Source organism: Aspergillus pseudoviridinutans, assembly GCF_018340605.1.
Source record: "Aspergillus pseudoviridinutans IFM 55266 DNA, scaffold_1, whole genome shotgun sequence".
NCBI classification, from domain to species: Eukaryota; Fungi; Ascomycota; class Eurotiomycetes; order Eurotiales; family Aspergillaceae; genus Aspergillus; species Aspergillus pseudoviridinutans.
The window spans coordinates 4,423,449-4,451,177 of NW_025091281.1; the positions used below are offsets into that span (position 1 = coordinate 4,423,449).

The 27,729-nt window shown below is 50.6% G+C and overlaps 11 protein-coding genes across 11 annotated transcripts; 6 read left to right on the forward strand and 5 right to left on the reverse strand.

Moving 5' to 3' along the window:
* Positions 1-495: 495 nt before the first annotated feature.
* On the forward strand, positions 496-1,121 carry Asppvi_001530 (putative Cu-dependent DNA-binding protein; the record flags this gene model as incomplete). Its single annotated transcript, XM_043297825.1, has 2 exons — positions 496-735; positions 774-1,121. 2 exons carry the CDS (start codon positions 496-498, stop codon positions 1,119-1,121), a joined length of 588 nt encoding a protein of 195 aa, XP_043153760.1.
* A 339-nt stretch (positions 1,122-1,460) lies between these two features.
* Asppvi_001531 (putative cellobiose dehydrogenase) lies at positions 1,461-4,149 on the reverse strand (the record flags this gene model as incomplete). Its single annotated transcript, XM_043297826.1, has 2 exons — positions 1,461-1,907; positions 1,963-4,149. 2 exons carry the CDS (start codon positions 4,147-4,149, stop codon positions 1,461-1,463), a joined length of 2,634 nt encoding a protein of 877 aa, XP_043153761.1.
* Positions 4,150-5,309: 1,160 nt separating this feature from the next.
* On the reverse strand, positions 5,310-6,727 carry gel1 (1,3-beta-glucanosyltransferase gel1; the record flags this gene model as incomplete). Its single annotated transcript, XM_043297827.1, has 2 exons — positions 5,310-6,071; positions 6,131-6,727. The coding sequence occupies 2 exons, from the start codon at positions 6,725-6,727 to the stop codon at positions 5,310-5,312; spliced, it is 1,359 nt and encodes a 452-aa protein (XP_043153762.1).
* Positions 6,728-10,084: 3,357 nt separating this feature from the next.
* Asppvi_001533 (sterol desaturase family protein) lies at positions 10,085-10,822 on the reverse strand (the record flags this gene model as incomplete). The annotated part of the gene is made up of 1 exon (XM_043297828.1): positions 10,085-10,822. The coding sequence occupies one exon, from the start codon at positions 10,820-10,822 to the stop codon at positions 10,085-10,087; it is 738 nt and encodes a 245-aa protein (XP_043153763.1).
* Positions 10,823-11,533: 711 nt separating this feature from the next.
* Positions 11,534-12,169, forward strand: Asppvi_001534 (YbhB/YbcL family Raf kinase inhibitor-like protein; the record flags this gene model as incomplete). The annotated part of the gene is made up of 1 exon (XM_043297829.1): positions 11,534-12,169. The coding sequence occupies one exon, from the start codon at positions 11,534-11,536 to the stop codon at positions 12,167-12,169; it is 636 nt and encodes a 211-aa protein (XP_043153764.1).
* A 2,030-nt stretch (positions 12,170-14,199) lies between these two features.
* Asppvi_001535 (putative GPI anchored cell wall protein (Dan4)) lies at positions 14,200-15,027 on the forward strand (the record flags this gene model as incomplete). Its single annotated transcript, XM_043297830.1, has 1 exon — positions 14,200-15,027. One exon carries the CDS (start codon positions 14,200-14,202, stop codon positions 15,025-15,027), a length of 828 nt encoding a protein of 275 aa, XP_043153765.1.
* Positions 15,028-15,624: 597 nt separating this feature from the next.
* Positions 15,625-16,260, reverse strand: pex4 (putative ubiquitin conjugating enzyme (UbcJ); the record flags this gene model as incomplete). The annotated part of the gene is made up of 2 exons (XM_043297831.1): positions 15,625-15,962; positions 16,104-16,260. 2 exons carry the CDS (start codon positions 16,258-16,260, stop codon positions 15,625-15,627), a joined length of 495 nt encoding a protein of 164 aa, XP_043153766.1.
* Positions 16,261-16,673: 413 nt separating this feature from the next.
* On the forward strand, positions 16,674-17,972 carry Asppvi_001537 (endonuclease III domain-containing protein; the record flags this gene model as incomplete). The annotated part of the gene is made up of 1 exon (XM_043297832.1): positions 16,674-17,972. One exon carries the CDS (start codon positions 16,674-16,676, stop codon positions 17,970-17,972), a length of 1,299 nt encoding a protein of 432 aa, XP_043153767.1.
* Positions 17,973-18,263: 291 nt separating this feature from the next.
* On the forward strand, positions 18,264-19,971 carry Asppvi_001538 (uncharacterized protein; the record flags this gene model as incomplete). The annotated part of the gene is made up of 2 exons (XM_043297833.1): positions 18,264-18,267; positions 18,335-19,971. 2 exons carry the CDS (start codon positions 18,264-18,266, stop codon positions 19,969-19,971), a joined length of 1,641 nt encoding a protein of 546 aa, XP_043153768.1.
* Positions 19,972-20,402: 431 nt separating this feature from the next.
* Positions 20,403-21,327, reverse strand: Asppvi_001539 (pirin family protein; the record flags this gene model as incomplete). The annotated part of the gene is made up of 2 exons (XM_043297834.1): positions 20,403-20,917; positions 20,979-21,327. The coding sequence occupies 2 exons, from the start codon at positions 21,325-21,327 to the stop codon at positions 20,403-20,405; spliced, it is 864 nt and encodes a 287-aa protein (XP_043153769.1).
* A 2,013-nt stretch (positions 21,328-23,340) lies between these two features.
* On the forward strand, positions 23,341-25,915 carry Asppvi_001540 (putative DNA helicase; the record flags this gene model as incomplete). Its single annotated transcript, XM_043297835.1, has 4 exons — positions 23,341-23,903; positions 24,118-25,568; positions 25,661-25,721; positions 25,780-25,915. The coding sequence occupies 4 exons, from the start codon at positions 23,341-23,343 to the stop codon at positions 25,913-25,915; spliced, it is 2,211 nt and encodes a 736-aa protein (XP_043153770.1).
* Positions 25,916-27,729: the final 1,814 nt, after the last annotated feature.

Genomic DNA, 27,729 nt, shown 5'->3' on the forward strand with positions numbered 1-27,729 from the left:
CCACCACTGCCTATGATGCATTGTCTCATCTCCTCTCCGCCAGTCCACGTATAAATTCCTCCTCCTCATCCCTCTGCCATGGCTTCCTACTTTCATACCATCAAGGGATGCTCATTGACGGGGAAAAGTGGGCTTGTGAAGCTTGCGTCCGCGGCCACCGTGTGACAACCTGTAAACACAATGGTACCTCATTCCTCCACCCCCCATCACTATTGATAATGATTCAGTGAGACTCATACTCACACTCACAATCACAGATCGACCATTGATCCGCATCGCCAGAAAGGGTCGCCCCTTTTCGACCTGCTCTGTATGCAACTGCACCCCATGCCAAGCTCCAGAGGAGCACACCAAACTCAGACGTGAGGCAGAGTCCAAGTCTCAATCTTCAAAAGTAGATGTCACCAGACAAGAGGGGGAAGCACCGTCTTGATTTTGCCTTTCTTTGGGATTTGTCGTTGCCGTGCAATACTTCTCAGGCAGTCGTTCGCTGATATGGTGTTTCTCCGGTTCGGTTTCTCCAGAAATCATCCGGTAGACCCTCCCGCCCAAACAGCGCCTTCCAACCCATCGCACCCCGTCCTTCACTCGACTCTACACCGCCAGCCACCAGCCACGCATCAATCCCAGCACCGCTTGCAAGTCATCCCAGCACGCATCCCGGCGCAGGGGGCGCCGTCCCCGCACGACCACGACCTTCTCCGCGCCCCCGCAGCTCGACAGATGCCCACATGGGTATGACGAGCCACAGTCCCGGATACGCATCCGGCCAGGCACTCGCACACGGGCATCCTCATCCCGGCGCGCGATCCTCCGCCCCAGCACTCTCAGTCCCACTCCCAGTATTCACGACCGCGCCCCCACCCTCGCACTTCCCGCTAACCTGCGGGTCGTTCGCGACACCCGCCCTCGGGTCTGTCGCCGACATCCCCGTCTCGCTGCCTCTGCTGCACAGCGACGCGCACGGCCAGGGGTTCCTGTTCGGCGATGGCGCGGGCGGGTACGCCGGCGACGGGGTCTTCTCGCTGGATGACCTGGATGTGGGTGTGGGTGTGGGCGGGGCTGCGATGATGCAGGCCGAATGGGGGGATCAGTTCTGGCTGGGAGATGATTCTGTGTGATCTGATGATCCTGGCTGATGATGAGCTGATGATGATGATTACGATGTGATGATTTTCTTTTCTTTTGGTTTCGGGGGGTTGGGGTGGTTTTCGTGTTTATACCATAAAAGGTTGTTGTCCGTGGGATAACAGGACCATGACCATGACCGTGACCACGATCATGAGCGTTATATTCTTGTAAATGAGGAATAGATTGTGGACTTGAGTGAGTTTGCACTAGAATATAATATAGAAAGATTTAGGCATCCATTCAGCTATATATCTAGTATATCGGTAAAGTGGTGCTAAGCATGGGCGCTGTCAGCGTACGCGTACTTGTTTCCCCGCAGAGTGCCTGTCCTACGCAAGCGTAGGCAGAACAGTAACGGTCGTAGTAGCAGTCACAAGGACTTGTTTAGTCACGGTCACCACATCCACAGACGTCACCCACTTCGTGACGGTGGCCACACCAGCACCCTCGGCCTCGGCCCCGCTCGTCGTAGAAGCAGCTGCTGTCTGGGTTTCGGTAGCCGCTGCAGCGGAAGTCACTACTCCAGTTCCGACAGGGGTTTCCTGACCACCGGTAGGAACAGGAACAGGAACCGCAGTCTCAGTGCTGGACGCAGACGAAGCAGCAGCAATGGCGGTGTTCTGGCTCGGGGCGGAAACAACCACGCTGGAGGATCCGGAGTCGGGGGCGCTGCCCTGCGCAAGGATGCGCGCGACGGCGGCCTCGGCGGCGATCATGACGATGGCCTGAGTGTTGCCGGTCGGCAGGTCGGGGTGGATACTCGCGTCGACGACGTACTATCTTTGTCAGTATAGAATCAATAAGAAGGCGGGGGGTATAGAAAGAACGTACCAAGTTGTCGGTACCGTAGACCTTGGCGTTGGTGTCTACGACGGAGGTCCCGTTGTTACGGCGGCCGTCGTCGGTGCCCATCTTGGCTGTGCCGACGAAGTGATCGCCGCTTTCCAGTTTGGCGATGATCTCGGCCGCGGAGGTGAACCCCTGGACGGTGTAGGAGGCTTTCTTGAGGTCGTCGAGGAGCTCCTGCAGGAACGATGTAAGGGCCTCCTTGTCTTCAGCCGTCTGCAGCCAGGGATCGGTTTCGAGGGTTGTCGAACCGGCGGCGTTGATGCCTAGGACGCCGGAGGAGGTGGCGCCGTGCGTCAGGTACAACTTCATGGTGATGACTCCGTCGCCGCCGGGGCTGCAGGAGGCCTGGTAGAAGCGGGTGACGCCGTCGCTGGCGACGTTGGAGGTCCAGAATTGCAGGCGGTGGCCGCCCTGGGTTAGGATGCCGGAGCCGCTGGCGTACATGCGCTGCGCGAGGGAGTTGGTGGCGGGGATGACGCTGGAGGTGTTGAAGGCCGTGAAGTTGGCGCCGGTGTTGACTTTGACGGTGAACATGGGGTGGTCCTTGAGGTTGTGGCCGACTGGGAGGTTGATCCAGTCCGTCTGGGCGGGCAGGGTGATTCCGGTGCTGCCGCTCTGGACGGTCTTGATCTGCTCGGCAGGGCCGATACCAGAGTTGAAGAGGATGCGAGGTGTGGACAGAGCACCGGCAGCAAGGATGACCTTCCCGCCAGGACGGATCTGGATGAGCTCAATACCTCCCGAGGCGTTCTGAACCTCGACACCGGTGACGTGGCCGCCAGTGCGAATCAGACGGCGGACTGTGGTCTGCAGACGCAGGGTGAAGTTGTCCTTGTTCTGGACCAAAGGGAGGTAGGTGCGCACAGGACCAGCTCGGATGCCATTGGCGACCGACCAGGACGGGTAGCTGAACGCCTTGTGCTTCTCATTGGGCTGCTTGTGCTGATCAACAGACTTCCATCCGAGACCGCTCAAAAAGGAAGACAGCACGGTGTACATGCCCTGATCGTAGCGGCGGCCGTCAGCGGACGGCAGGAGACTTCCCGGGTTTCTCTCGTAGAAGCGGGCAGCGGCACTCTTGACATCTTGCCACTTCCAGCCGGCAGGCCACTTGTCATCAAAGTCTGCTTCCTGTGGGTAAATCAAGGCCATCGCGTTGACGACCGTGCCGCCTCCGAGAACACATCCCGCCATGCCGGCTGTATCTGAGCACAGGTAATCCCCAACGACACCAAGAGTGGTAAGTGCCTGGTTCAGGGCCGGGATATCCACTGGCGCCAGGGTCTTGTTCCATGCAAGAGCGTCAGAGGCACCCATCTGGACTGTCGGGGCAACTCCACGCTCGATCAGCAGAACACGCTTGTTTGACTCCGCCAGGCGCTCCGCAGCCACGATACCAGCCGCACCACCTCCCACAACGATGTAGTCGTATGTGGAGTTCGAAACCGTCGGGGTCACGCTGGCAACAGGGCTGCGACTAGGGGACGCGGTGACGGACGCAGACGCGGAAGGTGTGCTGGAGGGCGATCCGCCGGTCGACTTGGCCATGGCAGCCCAGGTGGAGTACTTGGAGGACTTGGCCTGGCCGAGGAGCATCTCAAAGCTGCCAAAGCCAGCGGCATGGTATGTCAGCGCCGAAGAAGGCGAGGCAGGAGTGGTAGGGCTGGTCTTGCTGAGGGCCCAGCCAAGGAAATATGTCTCGTCGGTGGCGTCGAATGTCGCTGGTTGTCCGAGGATGCAGCCACTGCAAAGGAAGGTATAAGTGAGATGAGTGCTGTTGACGGAAGTGCCCTTGGCAATTTCGGTGAGACTGGCGGCCCCGCTGTATACGTCCGGGTTGGCGTAGGTGGTTGTCTTGCGCAGACTCGAGACAACCGAGTTACCATTTGGCCAGGCACCGATCAGAAGAGCAGAGGTCATGGAGCCACCCAGACTGACACCACCCCATCCTTTCGAGCTGTCCAGCGGGACCACCAATTGACCGACAAAGTCGGTCCCTACGGTCTCCGGGAGGGCCACACCGAAGCAGAATCCGGTAGTTTCATCGCACCATCTCTGAAAGTCGATCCCGGATGCCGAGTCACTGTAGGCGGAGGAGTTGTAGTTCGCCGCAAGGGCGCCGAGCGTCGAGCTCAAGGCTACCAAGCCACCGAAAAGAAAGGAACGCATTTTATGTTCGGTCGATCAGAACCAGAAAGAAAGCAAGGTCGCAAACAACCAGCGTATGCTAAAGACAAAATCTGTTATAAATGAAAGGAACGGGATAGCCGACCCAGCAGCAGCCCAAAGCGAATGACGGCTAGAATCGCCGAAAGGGAAGAAGAGAAACAAAAGAAGGAATGGATAAGCGATAGATTGAATGAACAGCCATCGTGGCGAGGACATTATTCATATACACACCCATCCCTCCTCAGGCACGGACTGGCCCTGCACCGGAAAACGACCGAGAAATGAAGGACGGCACCCGGTGGATTGGAAGAATTAAGCCGGTGGGCTCATCGACGGCTAGACTAGACAGAAACCGGCAAAAGCATAACTGCTTCTCCGATGCAACGAATGTCGCATACGCCGGCAGGAAATAAGCAACCCAAGAAGCGCCGGCAGGACGTCAACCTGCACCGAGTGGGACGCGCTAAGCAGAGCTAGATAAGTCTGGTTTCATATTTCAACGTCGGTTGTTTGAGCCGTCAACCCTCGATACGAATATTGCCCACCTTTCCATCTAATCGAAACAGTTCCCCTCCAGGACGTTGATTATGAAGTGGATGGATCAATAAAGCGTGGTGGTTGATTGGTCGCCCGAGTCAGAGCGTTAATGAAAATACTCTGATATTAGGAGATTGAAACTGTTGCCGATGGAAAATGTCCGTAGTCGGTTAATGTAAGATTACTATTGAGGTCAGTCAGAATAGCACGATTCCTGGGGAGAGCTTATCCTGTTAACACTAGGCTTGATCAACAGCCCTACGGACAGGCTCGCAGCCGTCGTCTTGTCTCTCAGGAATCTTCCGCGGTTTGACGGGAGGTGGGTCGGTCGCTGCCAAGGGCACAAGCAGCAGGCGATCACTGCAAAACCGTTGACCAGCAAGGTAAAAGGTGAAAATTGAGTCATTCAATTAATCTATAAGAGGCCAAGAGAAGCCAACCTAAACTGTACATTTTCCCGAGTCTTTCTCGCTGGGGTGTGAAATAACACCACGGATAATTCATCAATTGAATACAATCCCCCCATTCTAGACCAACCGGGTGCCCGAAGAATTGAACTGAAGACGAACAGTAAAAATCACGGCAATAGGACAATTTGTTCAAAAGGGTATGAGAACAGAAAATTACAAAAGGACGAGGCCAGCGCCGAAGACGGTGGATAGGAGAGTAACCGCACCGACGACAATGGGAGCCATGGTCAGGCTAGGGACAGTCAGGCCAGCTGCAGCGCCCTTGGAAGCGGTGGAGGTGCCGCTGCTGCTGCTTCCAGTGGAAGAGCCAGATCCGGCAGAGGCAGTGGCAGTAGACTGGGTACCACGGTCCTGGCTGCCAGAGCCGGAGAAACCAGGGCCCTTGCCAGCACCCTGGGTCATGTACTTCTTGGCAGGCTCGGGGATGGCAGGCAGAACATCGTTGTCAACGTCCCAGTTGGGGGAGTCCTTGGCAGGGCAAGGGTTGGCACCACCAGTCTTGTTGTAGTTGCCGTCGCCGGAGGGGTTGGAGGTCTTTTGGAACGCGGTCTTCAGAGCGTCGAAATCGGCGAGCGTTTTGACATCGTTGCCGCTAACCTCCACCAGACCGTAGTTGCTGGCTTCTTGAGAGTACTCGTACACGAGACCACCAGAGTAGACACCGGTCATGTCCGTGGAGTAGAGGGAGCCGACTTCTTGGAATTGACGCTTGTTGGTGTTGCAGCCGTATTCGGACAGGAAGAGAGGAAGACCGTAGCCAGTGAAGTTCTTGACCTTCTGATCCCAGCCAGAGGTTGTGAAAGAGGAAGGATCGCACCAGGAGTAGTCGTTGAAAGCGAAAAAGTCACTGCGCTCGTCATCGGAGCCGCAGTTCATATACTGAGCCATCTGAAGACGGTTGGTGTCGATATCGGCCTAGAATTGGATCAGTCAACAAGAGCGCACGAGTAACCAGTGTGCACAGGGGAACTTACAGCAGAGTAGCCGACAGGAATCTGACGGTAGTTGCGGCTACGGATGTACTGACGGAGATCACGAGTGACGGCCTTGACATAGGGAGCAGCAGAGGAAGAAGGGCCATCGTTGATAACCTCGTTACCGGAGAAGAAAGCGAGGGTGTTCTTGTAACCGGCGAAAGCATCAACAGTAGCGAAGATGTACTGGAGGTAGACATCGTTGTACGACTCCTTGGGCTTGGCACGGTTGATAGAGTACTTGGGAGTGTTGACATCGAGCACCAGGTAGATGCCAGCATCAGCCAGGGCATTCATACACTCGTCGTGGTTCTGTGAGTTGTCGACCGAGTAGACACGGATGGTGTTCAGACCGAGCTCCTTGAACTTGGCAATGTCACGCTTGCACCCATTGGCATCAGCGATGGGGTCAGCCAGGTTCGAGGAGCCACCGGGCTGGTAGTCGACACCGCGAATATAGAAACGGTCATTTCCCTTGAAGAAGGCATTACCCTTGACGGTGATGGGAGTGACGTCGGCACGGGCCTGGAGGGAGGGGGCTGCCAGAACGCTGGAGGCACCGACGGCGAGAGCCGCAGCAACAGCAGAGGTCTTCATTATGAGTGATGTGTATTCGTCAGGGGATAAGATAGGTAGACGGCTCGAAGAGAATGGCGAGACCGTAGATTAACAGAAGTCAATGTCAGCGAAGGACGAAATGCGGAGGAGAAATGGAGAAGATTGTATAGTCTAGCGAGTGACGATATGGAGGATTAATAGAAGTACGAAGGATTGGAGAAAAGAAAGGAAGAAGGATGTGAACGACCGAAGGGATATGCAGGAGGAAGAGAACAAAAGAGGCAGGGAGAACAGTCAACTATGGGATACCCAGGAAGGGTGGCAGGACCTTAAAACCAACCAGGACCCATCCCTGAGAAACAGGGAACGCAAAATAGAATTACGGTATCATTCCCAGGGTCTGGGGTGCCAGTGGATAAGAATAGTACTGGAGGTGGTAATACTTTTACATACACAGGGATAACCTTCCACATTCGCAGTAGATACACGGGACTCGTCATCACTCTGCACTTGATTGACAAAGGAAGACTGCTCTGACCATCTCAGTGGCCATCAACAAGAAATGTGGGGAACGAGAATGGGCCTTGTCTGACACTTTTGTGGATCGTGGGCGCAAAAGACCCCAAGATCATCCGATCGGCCAAGCATGAAAGACTCAAAACTGTGAAGGGAATGTATTCAACTGTGCGGATGGTGATTATCATTGGGTGGCAAATTGCAGAGTACTACCTCTCTACTTTCCATCCAAGTTAAGCAGAGGTTCTGAAACATTCCCAACTGACAATTTATCTACTCAATACTCACCAAAAGAGAATGATCCGAAGAGCAGGGCAGTCACTGCAGCTTGATGATGATTGACCCTGTTGGGTGCCGCGGTGGGGAATCGCCCAGGGGCGGGTGGAGCTTTGGCTTTATCAGCCCTCAGGCATCACAAATAAGGGCTCAGTCCCTGAGACCCTGGATAGTGGTGGTTGTTGCTGTTGCTTTGCCATTATGCGTTGCATTATGTTCTATCAGTATGTAATGATGCTCTGAGCAGTATCATGTTTTGTATAAATCCCGTGGGTCAGATGTAGGATTGAGAATCATGTACGGTCCCGGCTTGTGGTATTAAACCCACCTTTTCTTGCAATCCCGACTGAGGCGGGAAAGCAATCCGGCCGGGTACTGATTTGACATCCATGGCTCACTCCTGAGGTAGCGAGGTAATCTGATCATAAATTCATCAGTCTATCTCTCCAGATCCAATCGCTAGGTTCTGAAATTGCATCTGACTTGCCAGCACATACAAACAGTGTCTCAGCGTTTGTCTCGTGGTCCAGCTGTGGAACATTGTCCTTGCTTAAGTACCAATAGGTCCTAGATTACTTACATAACGACACTAAGGTACCTTCAGCTGTTGACCCATCACAACAAAGCTAAATAAACGGAAACTGATGCAAAGCCAATCCAATATCGTTTGATGTCTGGTCTCAGTTGTCAAGTAAGAGTGAAAGGCAGACCCTTTGATCCTTCGGCCAAAAATAGGCAAAGATTGACGTCAATCCATGGACGCCACAAGCCGCTTAGAAGAATCTGGACTCCGCCTCTCTGATTGGGGGGGGGGGAAAACGACCACATTCCAGGAAAAAGATTGGTACTGAGCATGTTTCATGTTATCTCACAAATGTACACAGTAAGTACCTATTTGGGATTTAACATGTCCTTCTTGAAATATTAGACTCCATACTCTCTGGAGGAGTAACATGAATTTCAGGTCAGATTGGGTTCCATAAAAAGTATATCAAGCATTGCCCTCTCTCTCCCGCTCACTCGACAATCATAATAAAAAGAAATGCTATGGAGGCTAATCGCTATACTATACTTATTCTGAAACTCTTAATATCCTTCCTTAAGTGGAACGCAGCACTATGAATATCTTTTGATGAATCCATCTCATGCCTAATTTAAGAGCAGACGGAGTATTGTGGCAGCCTGGCTTGTCATGGCTGGTCTAGACCTGCCGGCAATTCTTTAGGTCCACCGGTAAAGCCTAGCCCTGTGCTCCAACAATCCCTTAGTCAAGGACTCGATTGGCTATCTTTCTTACTTACAGGCGATTTTCGCTTTTTGTCTTCGAGAATGATTTAACTAAGTCTCTGACAATTTTGATGTCCCGGACTAGACTATTAGTCGAATAAAGACTGTTGGTGGAGAGCTACTGTGTCATCAAACCGGAGATATATAACTACGGCATATGGAAAGCCACGTCTTGACTAGCGCCTCTAACAATCATTTGCATAAACGAGCGATGAACAGAGTCTGGATACTACTTGGCTCTGACAGAATAAATAAATCGATAATTAATTTCCAGCATGCTCGACATATAACAATAACTTATTCCAGGAAATTCTCGTTCCGGTGGCAGCCCCCAGAGCCAAGAGCATATTCACAGAATTGAGCGAGAACAAAACCAAGACGTATACAGTCCATGTTCATTGCTGTCCTGTGCCAAAAAGCATTATTTCAAGACTGCAAAGACTTGAATTAATTGGTCGTAATGCAGGACAATTGTGTATCAAGCCGCCGACGGATGGTCAAACATGGAGCCCAATAGCCCCTAGCGGGTACTATTGTCAGCGCGTAGTTGTCAGCCTATGCGCATCAGCACATCAACGTATCCCAGCTTGCTAATCGGCTACAATATGACACAGCGGGTAGCGCGCAGGATGATGGCTGAGGCTGGAGTTACGCCTGTCGAGATCAATATCTACGAGCTACACGACTGCTGCTCAACGAACAAATTGACCCTGCTGATGCGCTTGAGTTTGTCTCCAGGAAGGATTACAGGTTGACCCCTCTGGTGATTTGAAGGGTCACCCTTTGGGACGACGGGGCTCGAGAAAGACCGGGAATTGACGTAGCAGCTGCGAGGTTGGGCAAATGATGGACGGCTTGGCGAAAACTGTCGTTTCTCATTGCAGAATAACTTCGGCTTAGGGCCGCGCTTGTGGTCACAGTCTATCAGCGAGCGGGTGGGAGGACCGACGAACGTGCTTTCGATGAGGAGGCCGCTAAGCTATCGGGATCAAGTCCCAACCTGGCGTTTGCAGCGCGATCTGCGGCGCTACGGCAGGAGAGTGCGCTAGGAGGGAGGCAAGCGAGACAATGTGTAGTGAGTATGTACTGTAAGATACTGTGGGAAACTGGCAGCCAAAATATACAGGGTGAGACACGGCAGAACAAGAGATGTCAAGGTTTCATGATCACTAATGAGTATGCAAGAGTTTTGGCAGGTGGTATCACATCAATGATGATTTGATAACTTGCAGAAGCACAGAGAGCTGAGATCGACATAGAAATACATTTTGACCTTTTTATAGCAGCCTCACAGACATATGTCTGCCTCGAGTACCACTATTCCTTCCGTTTCTTTTCAAGAGTATCAGTCCCGTGTAGCCAATCTAAAAGGCCGATGGAACCATAGTTCAAGTTGAACTTCTCATGATGCAAGTCGTGCATTTTCGCCTTGTTTTTGAAGAAATCGTACCCACTGTGTACAGTCGCGGTGTTCACGAGCTCGTAAGCCAGGAAAGCCCAGAAGGTAAGGATATGACTCCTGAGAATTTGCGGTGGCAAAGTAATTGGAAGCGTATTGGCCACAATGTGTTCGATGGGATGGGCATACTGCGCTGCCAGTGCGATGGGTGCTGTGAACTTATGATGCCGCTTGTGGATTCTGGTGTAGAAGAACGGACGGTGAAGGAATCGGTGACTGTAATAGAAGAGCGCCTCTCTCAGAAGGATGCTCAGAATGAAGTCACGAAGGAATTCGGCTAGGGGTGGCAACGAGGCTTGGATGCGAAACGCTGAAGTCCCTCGTTGGAGAACAAAAATTTGGAAAAGATGCAGGCCCATAGACAGCACTGAGTTCTGCAGCACTACCACGAAGCATTGCCAGATATCACGTCGGCTAGGCTGTCTGGGTGCTGGTTGCAATTTGTGCCGTTGCGAGAAGGATGGGAACCAGGCGTCTAAGGCGAGGTAGCAGAGAGAAGGAAGCCAAAAGGAGAGGACTTGACCCAGAACTGTGCCCGCAAATTCGATTGCCTGCGGAGGATACGAGGCGACAATTTCTTTCCACATGCTTTCCATATTGAAAATTTCGAGGGTAATGTTTCCGTTGGTAAACAGAACCGACTCCGGGAAGCTTGTGGCAAATGGAAGGACGTAGTGAGGGTCTGGGTTGATGAGAGAGATACCTCGACAAGTTCTATCTATAATGCATGGTTTATATCACATCTGTGAATGTAACATCATATGAGAATTTGGAGATGTCAAGGTGTTGCCTCGGTAAGCTTCAACATCAGATGGAAAGATCCACCCTGATCCCCGCACATCTGGGGTGCCTGCGATAGCCGAACACGATCAACAACCCGCATCGAACCACCCCCAATAAACACAATAGATACCAATGAGTTTGTCTGCACCTGCAGACAACACGCCAGTCTGCCACTTTATACACACTGCAATTTTTGAGTCAAAAGGACATGCTGGCCAGGCGTTCATGGAAAGAAAGTGCCTGCGCGTGTTCGTGCTGCTCCTTGACAGCAGCTTCCATATGCAGGTAGCTCTGCTCTTTCCATAGCTACTGTTGCAAAATGTCCTCTATACCTCCCCCCCAACAAAAGGCTGGAATTATTCCTCAATCACTCCAACACTGCTCGCGCTTTGAAAGACAAACTGCTTTACAGCTTATCCTCCAAAGTCATCTTTTCAAGAACCTCGCATTTAAAAGATAACAATCGATAAAAGGTATGCCGTCGAGTTGCCTGGCGAACGGAGACTTCTGACCGTTACTCGCAGATGCATCTTATTGCTTTCACGTTCAGCTGCCTTATGCTGGTGGTCAGCGCCAGGGCCCAATATGAAAAGCTATTCACAAGCGGGCCAGCTTTTGCCAACTTCCCGTACCCCACGATTCCACTCAATTGTTCCGAGATTGGCCCATCAGGCTCGCCTCTGGGTGTTGACCACATGAAAGAGGGAGCAGGATTCTTTCCGGCTCTGGAGTGGCCTTCTCCCGCCGGAAATATCCGGGAATACCTTCTTGTGGCCGAGGACCCTGATGCTCCTCTTCCCCATTCGGTCGTCCACGGGCTATACTACGGAATCCCACGCGTTTTCACCGGGCTCGAGCACAACGACTTCCAAGTGAGCAGAACGCACAATGACTCATATATGCTCGAAGGCGGATTCAAGTACGGGCAGAACAGAGGCAATACTGTGTATCTTCCGCCCAAGTCAATCCCGGAAGACGGTCCCCATCGTTATTTCTTTGAGCTCATTGCACTGAGTGCACCGATCGATCGAAGCAGGCTGAGGGACAGGGCGACCCTGAGGGAGATTGCCGATGCCATCTATGGCAGGGTTGTCGGATGGGGAGCCTGGGTGGGCATAGTCAACAATAACCGTATTTCGATTGTGAGGAATGGTTCATAGAGTGTCTGGTTTGGCTGAGGTTTGAGATTTCCGGAGGACATGCTCCTTTATTGAATATTGGCAGTGACAGCACATAGTACTGTCTGAGCCCTTGAGGCCGTTCTATGGTTGTCTGCTTTCTATTTCTTTTTTTTTTTCTTTTTGTCAACTCATGTTCTATTGTTAGACCAATCAATCCAAAAGTCTAGCAACATCGAGGACCTTACAATTGTCAGCTGCGTACTATTGTTCAAAAGTCGATGAGTTCAAGACTCACATTAGAGTGCTCTCGTCTATTGGATCAACCTCATAATAGTGCTACCAGATTTGTGCCCTAGACTTAATCAGTGATATTTATAGAAAATAATTTGTTTTGGCAAAAATAGTGCCATTGTCTCAGATTATTTGGAGAGAGAACAAATTTGTGGCCCCGTATGGTGGGTTAAGGGCATCCACCAAAAAGGTAGAGGGACGTCTTGGCAGTCTGCATAAGTAATACCGAGCACGATCTCAGCAGACGACATAAGTACCGGGCTGCACTAATTGCTTGTGCTGATGGCCTGCAGAATGCAGAGGTACAAAGATGGATATCGGGCTAATCAACTGTGTAGCAATAATAATGGTAGAGCAATAACTCCACTAATCCGAATCCTGAAAACAACCTAGCGATTCTCAATTCAGTAGGGGCCAATCATATCATCGAGCGTGTAGCTCCACTTGGGCAAGCCACAGCCGCAAAAATAGGTAGTAGATCGGGATTCTGTTGGAACCACGCAAGTCACAACTCGTCCTAATGCGGCATCAAGCGGATGAGCTCCCTTATCCGGGTCATGGTTGGTAGGAGAGGCAACCACGCGATTCAGGTTCAACATTACATGAACCAGGGATTTTTCGCTCTGCTTTTCCTGGCCTGGGATTATCCATTCCACTTAACGTCTGATGGATTTAATGGCTTCTTAGCCGCACTCCATCGCAATAAATGCAGTCGTACCTCTGGTAGATACCTTATTCATAATTTAGAACACCCAACGATTGGCTATCAAATCTTGCGTAATCCTGATCTCATGCTTGTGTCCTGTTTAATTGGCTGTGAGAGGCTCGGTGACGATGTCGCATCCGGAAGCGAATCATGACAGAACCTTGTGTTACGGAATAGGCCGACTCGTAACCTGGAACTGGATGTGTTGGCCGTTTTTCCCCTCCTCTATCCCTGGTTTCATTATTAGTCTCTAGCATCCATTGTTGTTCAATGACCATGTCACTTTGAGACGCTTTGAGACATCAAGATAGTAAACATTAGCAATATTTTTCAAACAACTTGCGTCGAAACATATCCGAAGCATGATAAATACTGAGTGATAAGGCTGTTATCAGAAGCCGATAGCTATATAAGGTACTGCAGGTTACTCCCTCTTTTATTCAGACGTACATGCAAGGAATGGATTGCAGTGGTTTATGGTCAGACGAGAAGCAGTTTTGCTCTGTAGCATTGCCACCTTCTATTATTACTGCTAGGTAGCGACCTTTGTTTGCTGATGTCTTTTTTTGGTGGTCAAAAGTAGTCCGAGTTCTCGGTTTCCATGGCTGATCCACAGATAGTGCCAAGGTGCAACGTCCTGATTGGTCGGTTATTCTATGCTAGCACTGAATCCGAAGCCGAAACAAACGACTTTTGGAGTCACTAAGTAGCTACTAGCCTTAGGCCTTCACTAGTCTAGTTTTTTCTACAGTTACGTATCCTGCATCCTCAGGCCCCCCAAAACCGGGAACAAACAAAAGGACCCGAACGCCTTCCCGGGCTCCTTATCTTCTTTTCTTGCTGCCTTCTTGCATATAATTCTCTTTTCATCGCAAAATTGGCGCCCACCTTGCTGCAAGTGCTATTCGTCAAACAACTTGCCTGACGCCTACCAGTTGCTAATCATAGCATCGCATCTCGCATCATCTCAGCCTACTGCTGAATCAGGCAATCTTCTGCACTTCATTCCATCTCAATTCTCCTCCCCATCCTTCACCCATTGCGAGGTCGCTCAAGTCCGTACATAATCATCATGAACCGCTTAATTCGCTTGCTTTTTGTCTCTTTGGCTGCGTCATCAGCTATCGCAGCTCCAGCTCCCGAGCGGTCCGAGCCAGTGCCGGCGGTTAGAGAGGATACCTTCTCTGAGTACCTCCACAACATCAATGAAAACTCGATTCACAAAGCTCTGCATCTGATAGAGCGATTTCGCCATGGCGTCTTCCCCACTGACAGAGACGCTATTGATGCCATCCAGAGAGAGGATCGGTCACTGGCAGCACATCTGAACCTCGCAAGAGATGTCAGCAGCAACGCCACTACGTCTTCGACCCAGCCGCCTTCGACTACTACTCAGCAGACCACTTCGGAAACGACTACCACCACCGAATCACATACAACGACTTCCAACCCATCCAACACCACTCCTACTACTACTCCGACGCAGCCTTCTACTACAACCACCACAAGCGAGACCACGACGTCGACTKCTCAGACCACTCCTGCACCCACCACGGCTAGTGCCACTACTACCACGTCGACTACCACCTCGCAAACCGGCACAACTCTGACAACTACGTCCTCCACAACCGAGGGTTCAACCACCAGCAAGCATTCCACCACCCGTACCCCCTACACGTCGACCTACAAAAGTACCACCACTCTCCCCAATGGCCAGCAAAGCACCGTCACAGCTGTGACGGTCGTCTACCCCACGGGGGACAGCACCACCCAAGGCGCTGCTACAACTACCGGTCCGGCCCCCGGCCTGCAAACCGGCAATGCTGCATCCATCACCGGGCTTCAGAAGGAGCTGCTCGTCATGCTTGGAGGCGCTGCGGCCGTGGCCATGGCTCTCTAGACTGCCGGACAAGTTGGCAGTGTCACCTTGAACCCAATATTACCCTATTAAGCCGAATATCCTGTTTTTTGTGGTTGTGCTCACAGTTTGCGTTTTATTGCATCTGATGGCGTTTTCTTGTTTCGACTTTACTCACGACATGACTCCGACCTTTTACGATCCTTTGCATGGTCTCTGGCGTCCGACTGTTGTCTCTCTTTTCGAGTATCTGGTCCATATGGTTATACCGGCGGGTTATTCTTGTTAATACCTTGTTTTTTTTAGCGTATCATGTCTCTCCTTATCATTGCCAGGATATGGTAATCCTGTCTTGTCCATAAGCATGCATATTTGCAAAGCAGTTGCGCCTGAAGATGGGCGTCTCATCCACTTCGATAGTTGATATCTGTGAATAATTACAGCTTCTCGAGGAAACTCCTTCCACTCTCTCTAGACATGTAGACAAGCATCGAAAGAAAAAACAGGTATATGCAACTGCAGATCCGTCGGGTATGTGAATGTATATACGTAACAGATATCTTGACCGCTGTTCAAAAATTCATCAAGAAATGTCGGGTATTCTCCCCTCATCGCCCCCTTCGAGCGTTTCGACTCGACTCACCGACTAACAGTCCCCTGGCCCTGCCACCTCTCCTCCTCAGTCCAATATCGAACGATACTCTCCCACGCCGGGATATCACCGTCACGCAACAGCGCCGCCACATCGACGTTCAGCGGCGAATCCGGCCGCGGGTCAGTGAGCAACTGGTGGATGGCCGTTAACGTTGTCGAGAGTGTGTAGACGGGGCTCCAGTGCTCGGTCGTCAGGAGCGTGAGACATATCTCGCCCGTTGTGAAGGAGATATTGGGGTGGGAGATGCGAGTTGTGAAGTGGATCTTGGGCGGCGCGAGGGGGTAGTTCGGTGGGATAGTGATCTTGAGGCCCCAGAGGCCGCCTGAAATAGCCGTATGCGTTAGTACGGTTGAACCAGATATTAAGATGACGTTATGTGGAAGGGAAGGTATGCGGTTGTGGATTGGGAGGTAAATAGTGTCGGTCGGCGGATGGCGACCGGCGCCTGAATTGAGTAACTCACCTTCGTACGGTGTGCCTTTGACGCCCTTCAGGACTGCTTCCCAGTGTAATAGATCATCTTCATCTACTGGACCTAGATGGAGCAAGGCCTCGTTCGGGGATTTGGTGTAGTCTTTCAGTTCGCGGAGCAGGCGTTGCGTCGTCGAGTTTGACGCCATAGCAGGCAGTTCAAGAATGTGGGAGCCGCGGGCGCAATCGATGATCAACGAGGTCAGGGGTTTGAAGTGCCTGCTTCGGGGAGGATGTAGCTCCCGACCGTGACTCTATAATTGAAGTAAATGAAGGAAGGCGTGAGGAGTTTGAAGCAGCTCTCGAAGTGATTATTCGCCCAAAACGTCGATAGGATACTTGCACCGAGGTTCAGCTGGCAGTGGCCGTGGGTCTTCCCCATGTCACTGAAGAGTTCCGCGGTCTGGGCTTCCGTGGTCGGGGAAACCATGTGTAAGCAGCTAAGCACCAATTGCTAAAATTTCGCCCCTTTGTATGGGGATCTTCACATTCAATATTCATATGAAGCTCTTATCCACGAGAAAACATAATCAACTTCATATACAAAGATAGACAATCAATAATGCGTACTTCGCGCGCGTCCAAAGAGACGGCAAATTTTCTGCAGGCTCTCTCGCCTCCTACGCGACGCCAAACGCGTAGTTCATCGAGGACAAATGTCCTTCAGCGCTTTGCTTTCACTGCCGGCGCAAATGGCCATGCTGAGACTGCGCCTACAATGACGGAAGCACAGTTTCAGCAGAATGACGGTGACGATACTTCCTCGCTCTCATCAGCTGATACCGTGGACATCGAGGATATCTTGGAACCCCCTCTGAAAAAAAGAAAGAGTAGCCCGACCAGCGCTTCCACTAAGAGAACGACACGAGCACCTGGTAGGACCGTCACAAAAGGCGAGGCCCTCAAGGTGGAGCCTACGAAACCAAAATCACGTCGTGCACCAGCCCGCAAGATCAAGGGCGATGATGGTTCAATCAAGATAGAACCGCCATCGAACTGGGAGACCATCTATTCCATGGTCAAGAAAATGCGGGAGAACAACCCGACAGCTCCTGTGGATACCATGGGCTGCGCGGAACTCTATTGGCGATCATCGTCTCCCAGAGACAAACGATTCCAGACACTTATTGCATTGATGTTATCGTCCCAGACCAAGGACACAGTGACAGCCGTGGCTATGCAGCGGTTACACACCGAGCTGGGGGACGGAAGAGCCCCAGCAGAAGATCCCATAGTTAAGAAAGAAGAGCAAGAAGATATTGACCTCAAGTCATCGCAGCCTCTGAGAGATAGCACTTTGAATCTCGAGAACATCCTGGCAGTCTCTCCTGAGAAACTCAACGAGCTAATCAGGACAGTTGGCTTCCATAACAACAAAACCAAGTATATCAAGGCAGCGGCTGAGATACTCCGAGATCAGTACAACTCAGATATACCCTCGACCGCCGAGGAGCTCATGAAGCTGCCCGGCGTGGGGCCAAAGATGGCATATCTCTGCATGAGTGCTGCCTGGGGGAAGGACGAAGGAATCGGGGTTGATGTGCACGTTCACCGTATCACGAATCTTTGGGGTTGGCACAAAACCAAGACACCGGAGGAGACACGCATGGCATTAGAGTCCTGGCTCCCTAGGGATAAATGGCATGAAATCAACAAGTTGCTTGTGGGCTTAGGACAGACAGTTTGCCTACCTGTTGGCCGGAGGTGTGGTGAGTGCGATCTTGCTGGGACGAAGTTGTGCAAGAGCGAAGTCAGAGGACTTCTCTCAAAGAAGAGCGCAGGAGTGAAGCTCAAGGATGAAGTTATGAAGGATGATGACTCGGTGTCTGGAGGGGCAAAGGTCAAGGTAGAGGGGGTGTGAAGTGCCCTGGTAGTGAATGCCCCAGGCATTGAATGCGAGCCTAGAATGGCCCCGTGATAGCGCGTCCCGGTACCGGGTGCAGTGTTTACATGTTTGGTCAAAGGAATCACTTCACTTAGCATCTTTCCTTCTTCTCCATCACGTTCATAGAGAGCATATGCCGCTTTTCGCTACTCTTATGTGATCTCCTTTATCTGCTTATTTCATCCCATTGTTTCCATGACGGCGGATAATTAGTCTTACACTCCCTGGCCTTCGAGACGCGGAGCATCCTTCAGCCTGCCGATCGTCATGGGTAAGTTATTGTCTGCAATTCACTCGGAGCCTTCTACCCTTCCTAGATCGACTTCTGACCACTGCAGACGAGTCTCTCCTTCAGCGTCATCGCAACGGATCCCTGGTGGGACGGCTCGATCCTGATGAAGAGTCCTTCTTTGCGTTATTCGAGTCGTTGAGTACGGTCAAATCATCACCTGAAAACCAAGGGTCTAGCTCCAGGGACGGAGGTAGGGAGAACGACACCACAAGCATGTCCGCTTCGAAGAAGGCTGGCAAGTCCCTGTGTCAACTTCCAGAAAAAGCCAAGCTTCGGATTCTGGAGTACATAGGACTAGTACGGCCTTGTTTGATCGATATAACGGCCGAGGCACACAGAGTCAAACAGGCCGCTGACCACACATGCGACACGCGTAATCTTTTTCATACACGTGGAAATTGGGCCACCCGCGCTGGCCGACTCTGTGATCATCCACGGCTGCCGACAGAAGTGCTCATGGTTTGTCGCGAGTTCCGGGAGGACCTGGGTGCCCTGTTCTGGGCGCACAACCGCTTTAGTTTCGTACTTACCAATCTGAACGACTGGGATTGCTTCTTTACTGCCATCGATTGGGCCGCGGAAGACGTGGGATATTTGCATATCGAAATGCGTACCTGGGACAATCGTTTCATCAAGCCTGGCGGTCAGCGCAATCTTCTGCGGCTGTGGTCTCGTTTCTGCCGCTATGCCGCTCAGCAAATGGTCAATCTCAGATATTTCAGTCTTAAGTGCAGAGTCAAGGACATGGCAGTGGCCCTCAAGATAATGTCTGCTATGGACCCGTTCCCTGCCCTCTCTCAGTGTGCTTTTCATTTCAGTCACACCCCAGAGGAGGATATACGTCCCGTCGTTAAGGGAAATGCCCTGAGATTGACTGGCAATCTCGGAGAAAATCGTACCTTTCCGTACTTTGATCTGCCTAAAGAAGTGCAACTGATAATACTTGAATTCCTGTTGGTGAACCAGTTCGACCCCTACCTGCCACCTGGGGGCCGGGTATCAGGCATCGTATCGTTCCTAGATCGCAAGTCTCTGCGTGTAAATGAGTCTCACCCTCTCACCTGCTGCGGCACCTGCTCTCCGCTCCAGGCAGCGTGCTTCTGTCCTGCCCGTCAGACGGCGTACTCGACCACTTGCTCCTGTTTTTCGTCGCCTGTAAGGTACTTCCTTGTTAGTCGAGCGTTCTATGAAGATGCACGCCGGATCTTCTTTACCATGAATCGCTTCGCCTTTGTGGAGGAAGACCCCGATCTCATGATGGGCTTCATGAACAGCATTCCAACCTCGTCTTTCATGTTGATCCGCCATCTGGTCTTCAAATTCCCTGCGATGCATCGACACCCCGCAAAGCCTAGCCACAAGCCCCACGAAGACTCTGCCATGGTGTCTTGGTCAGTGCTACGCCGCTTCATACGGGAGCATTTTGAACTTTCACGCCTCTCCCTCACCATCGTGGACTTGGGTACCAGGTCATCTAGTTGGCGCAATGCAGCCCCACATCGGAACAAGTACGTGAGGAAGTTGCTTGAAGCTTTTCAGGATCTGCGAGGACTTCGGGAGTTTCGCGTATTTCTCGAAGATGATCAATCCTATGAGCTGACTGCGGAGCGACTTGTTATGGGGCGTGCGGTTGCAAGAAGGCCTTTGGACTTCAAATTCCCATTTGTCGAAAATGGACATTAAGAACGGCTTGTCTTCGATTTCTTGACTGGGCCTACTAAAGATTAGGGCGGAGAATCTCAAAAGCTCGGAATATCGTCCTTAATTTGGTCATATTTTCTCATTCTTGCTGCCATTTGAGCGATGTATCCAGGCCGGCGAGGTTAGATATGTCTTATCGATTTGATTTGAAAGTAAAGGAAAATTCAATATTGTGGCCAAAATCTCTTCCACTCTTAACATATCGATGAATTCATTTGTAAACAAGGAATCCAAACCTTTGAGGTGTAACAAAAATGGGGTTTCCTGTGAAAGTTTGTGTGCAAACTGACGTGAGGTGAGTCAAAGACTAAAATAAAGAAAGAAGAAGTGATTGCGTTTTCTGGAAGTGAAGATTCATGGTCCAGATTTCACACGAAATGAAACTGATATCTTCCGTTATTACTATCAGGCTCTCAATTACTGTCCAGCACCACCACCTCAGCCTCGGCCTCCCCAATACTTTCCACTGCAAGCATATCACCAGCATTCACTCCGGTAACAAATGCACCATCGCCTTCTTCTAAGACAGCGTCTTCCCTTCCGTCTAGCCTGATCTTTGCTTTGCCCTGTTTAGTCATGGGCAGATGGATATATACATTCCTCTTCTTCTTCGAGCTGACTACATCTCCTGCGCCAACATTCCATTTGAACGTTGTGTTCGGTGCGATTATTCCAGCTCCCATGAGAAAGTCGGCGTGGATGGGAATCGTGTCCAAAATTTTGGGACGAGCAGCCTCTTCGTCTGCGGGGGTTGCATCTGGCCCTGCTGCCAACGGCGACAGAATCGGAACGAAGGCCTTCCGTTTAGCTTCTTCGCTGAACGACATCGTGTGATACTGCGGTTTCAGCCCGTACTTCCAGGGCAGGACCCAGATTTGAAGGAAATGCACTGGTTTGCTCGATTCGTTCTGTTCAGAGTGTGCAATTCCTGAAGTCGCGTTAGCATCTACACCTCGGAAAATCATAATGCATCAGAAGCAAGTTCTTACCAGTTCCTCCAGTCGTGAATTGCACATCGCCCCTTCGCATACGGTAGAATTGCTTGCCCTCCGCGCCTTCCGCTCCCTTCTTGACCATGCTGTCTCGGTGTGTCAGCTCGCCGCTGAGAATGTAGCTGAAGATCTCCGCATCCCGGTGCGGATGTAGTGGGAATCCATTCCGAGCAGCGACGCGGTCTTCGTTCAGCACTCTCAAGCAACCGAAGTTGAGAAAACGGTGGTCGGAGTAGTCCGCGAAGCTGAAGGTGTGGTATGTTTTCAGCCAGCCGCCGTGCTCGGCGTATCCGCGCTCACTGGAGCGACGGAGTGCTATTTTGACGTGGCTGAGAGGTTTTGACATGATGAACTGTTGTCTCCGAGTCTTCAATCGGTGTTGTAGATGGACTTTGGCTATCGCAGCGAACGGTTGGTTGGCGAAATGAAGCGACCACTCAATGAATTGTATCAATGTTTGATCAAAGATATTTCTCTTGTGATAGTCTCTGATTTTTGAGAAAAGGGGAAAAATAAAAGAGATTGTTTAACTCTTTATATATCCTCGGGGTGTGGCGTCATTGAGCATACTTTGGATAGAGTTAAGCTTTATCAGCATGAGATAAGGCCTGACAAACAGCTCCAGAAGCCGGACCAGAATTTGAAGTGGGTACCGTCATTCTCAAAGAATAAGCCACAACGTAGTAGAAGAGCCTGAATCATTAGTCAAGTAGTATTAATGAATTGCCGATATTGAATCAGCAATGACTCTCTTGCTTATTCTTTTTATTTGCTGAAAGAGCAATTGTATTTCTAAGGCACGAAAGATCTCGTCACGTGGTGGGGGTAGCCCCATCAGTCAAGGGAGACGGATCACTCAAATTATATAGGATAGCTAACCCTAATACTCCTCATTCAGCTTTCTAAATCAGTGGAAATTATTCTAAAAGTGAGAAGTCAATGCAATATCACAAGCGCTATATATACTTACATTTATATTTTGATCTGACTTGATTACATTATTAACACTATTCTTGTCTACAATATCTCTCTTAGTATGCTTAGAGCATACTTCATGGGCGAAGTAAAAATACATTATATATAGCCAGAAACAAGGGTCGATTCATGTTTAAATGACCACATCTCTTCCTGGTCTTTCAAAAATAGCTGCCTCTGAGAATTATTATTACATTCGTGCTTACGGTTCCGACATATAAAATCTCGGAATGAAAATCTATATCTTGCATCTCCATCTAGTCATTATATATGATTATTCTATCATCGACAATCCACCAAGCGATAATGCCATGCTCTGGTAGCTTCTGCTGTCCAGCTATGTCTACGTCATCCTCAGGGCCAGGTATGTCACTTCGGATGTCCGTAATGCAATCTCGTCCATCGACGACACCGTTTTCGACGTACATAGGCTTTGATGACTCTTGAGTGAGATCATAATCGCAGCGCACTTGTCCAATTGACTCAATATAGAGACCTTCCATAACAGACGCAATTTCTCCTCGTTCATCATGTTGGCATTTATAGACAGGTCTGGTTGCATCAACAAACCTTCTCAAATCTTCAGAAGTAGGTTTCTTGGAGGGCTCGTAGCTATCCTGTAAAACGCTGTAGCATGTTGCAAGGAACCAGACGGATGGATACGGCGATCGAGAACAGCGCGCGCATGGACTCCCACAACCAGGGACAGTAAGCAGATTTTGATTTAGGTCTGTCAATCATGTTAGACGTGCACAGGGTATGAGAAACAGGAGGACGCACCAAGGATATGTGACCCAACAACTGCACCTTGTCTGCACAGCACGCATAGAGACTGTCCAATATAGATGTCTTGCACAGAAATCATTGCTGGTATATGTATCTGAAGTACGGCGGAAATCAGCGTCTCATTAAGAGAAGCGATATGTGCCGTCTGAAGCGTTTAACAGTAACGGTGGCTCGCGCTCATTGTACAATGATCGACGGCCCCGTAGAACGGGAAACGCTCCAAAATAAAATCAAGAGCCTTAGCCTTGCACCTACAACCCAGTTTTACGAGTACCAACACCGGCCATCCATAGTACGTTAGTGCCTGGCATATGTGAGGGATGGAGAACGTACACAATGGCAATTATACAACAATGACTAAGCCAGATCATGAGTGTTTCCCCCTATCGCATGCACGTGACAACGCACATGCTCCGGATATAGCTAGATCTTATCTCCGACCACTTCCAAAGCTCTCAATGCGAGGTCAGTTGATAACCCTCTACAGGCGCCATTACCGCAAAACGCGTCTGTGTTCGACATATCTAATAATGCTCTGGTGCCCTTATGAAGCTTCTATCTCATGACGTTCTAGGAATTCGAGTTCTTCCTTCCCACTATGTCTCCTGCACCGATCCAGATACCCCGCTTCGCACAAGCTCAGTTGCAGCTACTTCTTCAGGAGCATGAAGCTGAAATTTCCTCCTCCTCGCTAGCCAGCACGGCAGCCTCAGTCTCACCTTCGACGCGTCGAACTCTACAAGCAACAGGCTATGCGCTGACGGGAATTGTGTTGTCACAATGCCGAACCGGACTGGGAGGGCGCGTTGTCGGCGAGTTCACTGCCGATGCAGCTATATCGTCGAGCAAATCCACGACGAACAAGGGCGGAGATGACAAAGCTGGAGCTGACGGCGAACCGAGGCTTGGTGCGCACGGAATCCGAGTCGGGGATATTGTCCGCGTGAACGACACAAGCGGGTCGGGAAGCAAAAAGCTTTCGAAGGACAAAGGCAAAGCAGGTGGGAAAGATGCAGTTGAAGCATCCAAGGGTCCGGAAGGGGTTGTTACAAGGGTTGGAGAGAAAAGTATATGGATTGCGTTTGGACAAAGAGGTGGTGGTGGCCGATCCAAGGAGGACGACGAAGCCATTGAGGAGCTCTGGGGAAAGAAACTATGGCTGTACGTTCTCTATCGCTCAATGCAACATGGCTCATTGACCTTTGATACTGCCTTCTATACTAAGGGTAGCAATCTGTTCGTATCCGACTTATGCTAATGGCCGACCGCAGCATAAAACTTGCAAACGACGTGACGTACCGACGGTATGTGGGCTGCCTCCCCCGTGGCCCTTGCTGAAAATGAGTTTGCGGCATTGAATGGCTTATGTTTCTAGTATGAACCAAACCATGGAGAAAATGGGTAAAATGACGGAGTCGGAATACTCACATTTCATGCGAGTTGCCTTTGGCCATACGGCTCCAATGCAACCAGACCATGACGCCATTGGCCCGATTGAGTTCGTCGATCCAACTCTAAATGATTCACAGAAAGAAGCTATACGGTTTGCCTTAGCGTCCCGGGATGTGGCTCTCATCCACGGGCCTCCCGGGACAGGCAAGACTCACACTTTGATTGAGCTGATTCTTCAAATGGTCAAACGAAAGCTCCGCGTACTTGTTTGCGGACCGTCGAATATCTCCGTCGACAATATCGTGGAAAGACTAGCTCCCAAAAAAGTACCAGTTGTACGCATAGGCCATCCCGCTCGTTTGCTGCCATCGGTCCTTGAGCATTCCCTCGAAGTACTCACTCATACGTCAGAAGCGGCCGCTATCGTCAAAGATGTGAGGAAGGAGATTGACGAAAAACAAGCTAGTATTCGCAAAACCAGGACCGGTCGGGAGAGGCGCGCAATTTATGATGATCTGAAAGAGCTCCGTCGAGAGTTTCGCGAGCGAGAGTCAAAATGTGTGGACAACCTTGTTCGCGAAAGCAATGTCGTCGTTGCCACACTCCATGGGGCTGGCGGTCACCAACTGAAGAATCAGAAGTTCGACGTAGTCGTTATTGATGAAGCAAGTCAAGCTCTGGAGGCTCAGTGCTGGATACCCTTATTGTCAGCGTCTAAAGTGGTCCTTGCGGGAGATCACTTGCAGCTTCCCCCTACCGTCAAGTCTTCCGTTGAGAAATCAAAGAGCGCAAAGAAGAGAGGGAAATCAGATCCGAATGACGCTTCAGTCAGTTCTGCAGAAATCATTGGCGATGTTTCTCTGGAGACAACCTTGTTTGACCGACTTCTTTCGTTGCATGGACCAAGCATCAAGAGGATGCTAACCACGCAGTATCGGATGCATGAAAAGATTATGCAGTTCCCCTCCAACGAGCTATACGAATCTAAACTTATTGCCGCGGAGTCCGTGAAGTCACGCCTTCTTAAAGATTTGCCCTACGAGGTCGAAGAGACTGATGACACAAGAGAGCCAGTCGTATTTTGGGATACGCAGGGGGGCGACTTTCCTGAGAAGACTGAAGATGACGAGGTAGGGAAAAAGGAAGCATTGCTTGGCGAAAGCAAGAGCAACGAAATGGAAGCTTTGGTCGTCGCAAAGCACGTGCAAAACCTCATACAGGCCGGCGTGAAGCCTGAAGATATTGCCTGTATTACTCCGTACAACGGTCAGCTTGCCCTGCTTTCTGCCATGCTCCGAGAAAAGTACCCGGGTCTTGAGCTCGGAAGTGTGGATGGTTTCCAAGGCCGTGAGAAGGAGGCCGTGGTGGTTAGTCTTGTTCGTAGTAATTCCGAGCACGAAGTGGGGTTTCTGGCGGAGAAGCGGCGTTTGAACGGTATGTCCTGGTGTCTCCTCCCTTTCTCTCATTCTTGATTGGACCTTCCATCTTTACTTTTTGCTAATGTGCATGCATTCTATGTCTTTTAGTCGCCATGACTCGTCCTAAACGGCATCTATGCATATGTGGTGATTCGGAGACAATCAGCAAGTGAGTGCGCCGCAATCATCAGATCTTGTTTTCAAGAAACTGCATTCGCGTCTGTCAGCTTTGCGGACGAGTCCCGGCAGCCTGCTAACGTGAAATGTTTGCCATGCAGAGGAAGTGCCTTTCTCAAGCGCTGGATGGGCTTTCTTGAAGAACATGCGGATCTGCGTTACCCAGACGCAGGGGAACTATTGTAAAGGAAGGCGAGTCTTGAAGATGATAGACAGTTGCTCTTGAGACAAGACGTTGCGATGATCAGGTTATTGACACCAAGCCGCGTAGTGCCCTGAAAGACGAGTGTAAACAGCCACTTGCTCCCAACAAACCGATCCAGTTGGACCAGGCTTTGAGCGACACTTCTTCTACTGCTTGCCTTACACTAATGCCGCACGGTCTCGTCGTTTGTCGAGACCCTACAATAAACCGATGCAATTTATTCTCAGACCGCAGATCCTCGTGCGTCTGAGCGCAGCATTCCCCGCAACCTGTGGCTGTTCACCTAGATCTGTACCATTTGACTGGTCAGAATAGCTTCGACTAGATGCAAGGTTTTTGGGAAGTCTATATGCCTTCAGTCATGTTCGTGTGGCTGTGTACATCACCACGGACCGACGAGGCAGGGATTATCACAGCTAGAAAGGTTGACGAGCAATTTGAGAGCAAGGCCAGTCTATTGCCCGCTAAGAATCCCACGTTAGGTCGTATAACTACGTGGTTATCAATGTTGTTGAGATCATCAATTGCTTATGCCAGAGCTGTAGATACCATGTGCTATTAAGCATTCAATGGAGAGCCCAGACTCCAAGAAGCACATGGCACTAACTGTTTATCAGCTAGGCGACTCCTTAGGCCCACTTCGTACAGTCCCTACTCCCTAGCGCATGCGCTCATTCTGCAGATAAGCCGTGTCAAACGGAGTCGTTGTTCGAGATTCTGGACATGAAAGTGGAATATCTTTCATTATTATTATCCATTATTCAGTAGTCAACCCTCGCAATTCGCGGGTACCTAGAAGGGAATTCTAAATCCGAGCACCCACTTGGCGTGTCTCAGCACCTCTCACCGTCTCACAGTTGCCGTCTTACAGACTGATGCTCAAACTCAGAGCTCATGTTCCACGCACTATTTACCTTGGAAGTACGCCATCTTGTCATTACAGGTTCTGGTTGACTTTGCGGGTTGTTCGATGTCCAACTCTTTGACCAACGAGCCTTCTCTACAAGGATGATGGCAGCTCGGACTGACAACATTTATCTTGCACACAGATGATTCGCAGCACAGACCACGAGGAGTTCCAGTCCAGAATAATCCAGAAGCCCACGATCCTCAACTTTGACCGGGATTGAGATTCAAGCGACTTTCCACCCCCTGACAGAACTGAAACTGCTTTGAACGCACCGACGCGGCGCTAACAGCCGCCGCCCAAACATCCGTTCTTTTTGTTGGCCCACTTCGTCGTCAGGCCCGAATAGTCTTGCCAACCAGCCGTTCTCTTTGGATAGTCCTTGATGGTGTGTGTCCGACGACGATGCTGTCAGGAATTAGTAGTCTGGATCTTGACTCCGTGTCTCCATACAACCGGCCTACCTTGTTACCTGCTTAGCTTCCATTTCTCAGAGCCTTCCTCATTGAACAACGTATCGGTCTCACAATTCTTGGTCTGGCCATTACTTCGCTCACTTCGGTAATGTGTGTCTGATTCTCTAACACTTCTTACAGTCGATCTCCTGTTGAACGCCCCCCTCGCACTCAGCTTGACTCCAGTCGCTCGCTGCTGTTGCCCGTGTTCTTACTTCTTGTTCCCGATTTAGGTCAAACGCATCGGTCATGCATCCAGAACAAGCATCGTGTCTTTCGCTGCATTCCGTTGTCCACGATTATTACCACAATTAGGCAATGCTATCTGATCCCATGCGTAGATACGCCCCGGTTGTCCTCGGATTGTGTGGAGATATCGACGTCTGACAAGACCATCTCAACCACGATCACCTACCACTGGTAGCTTACTACA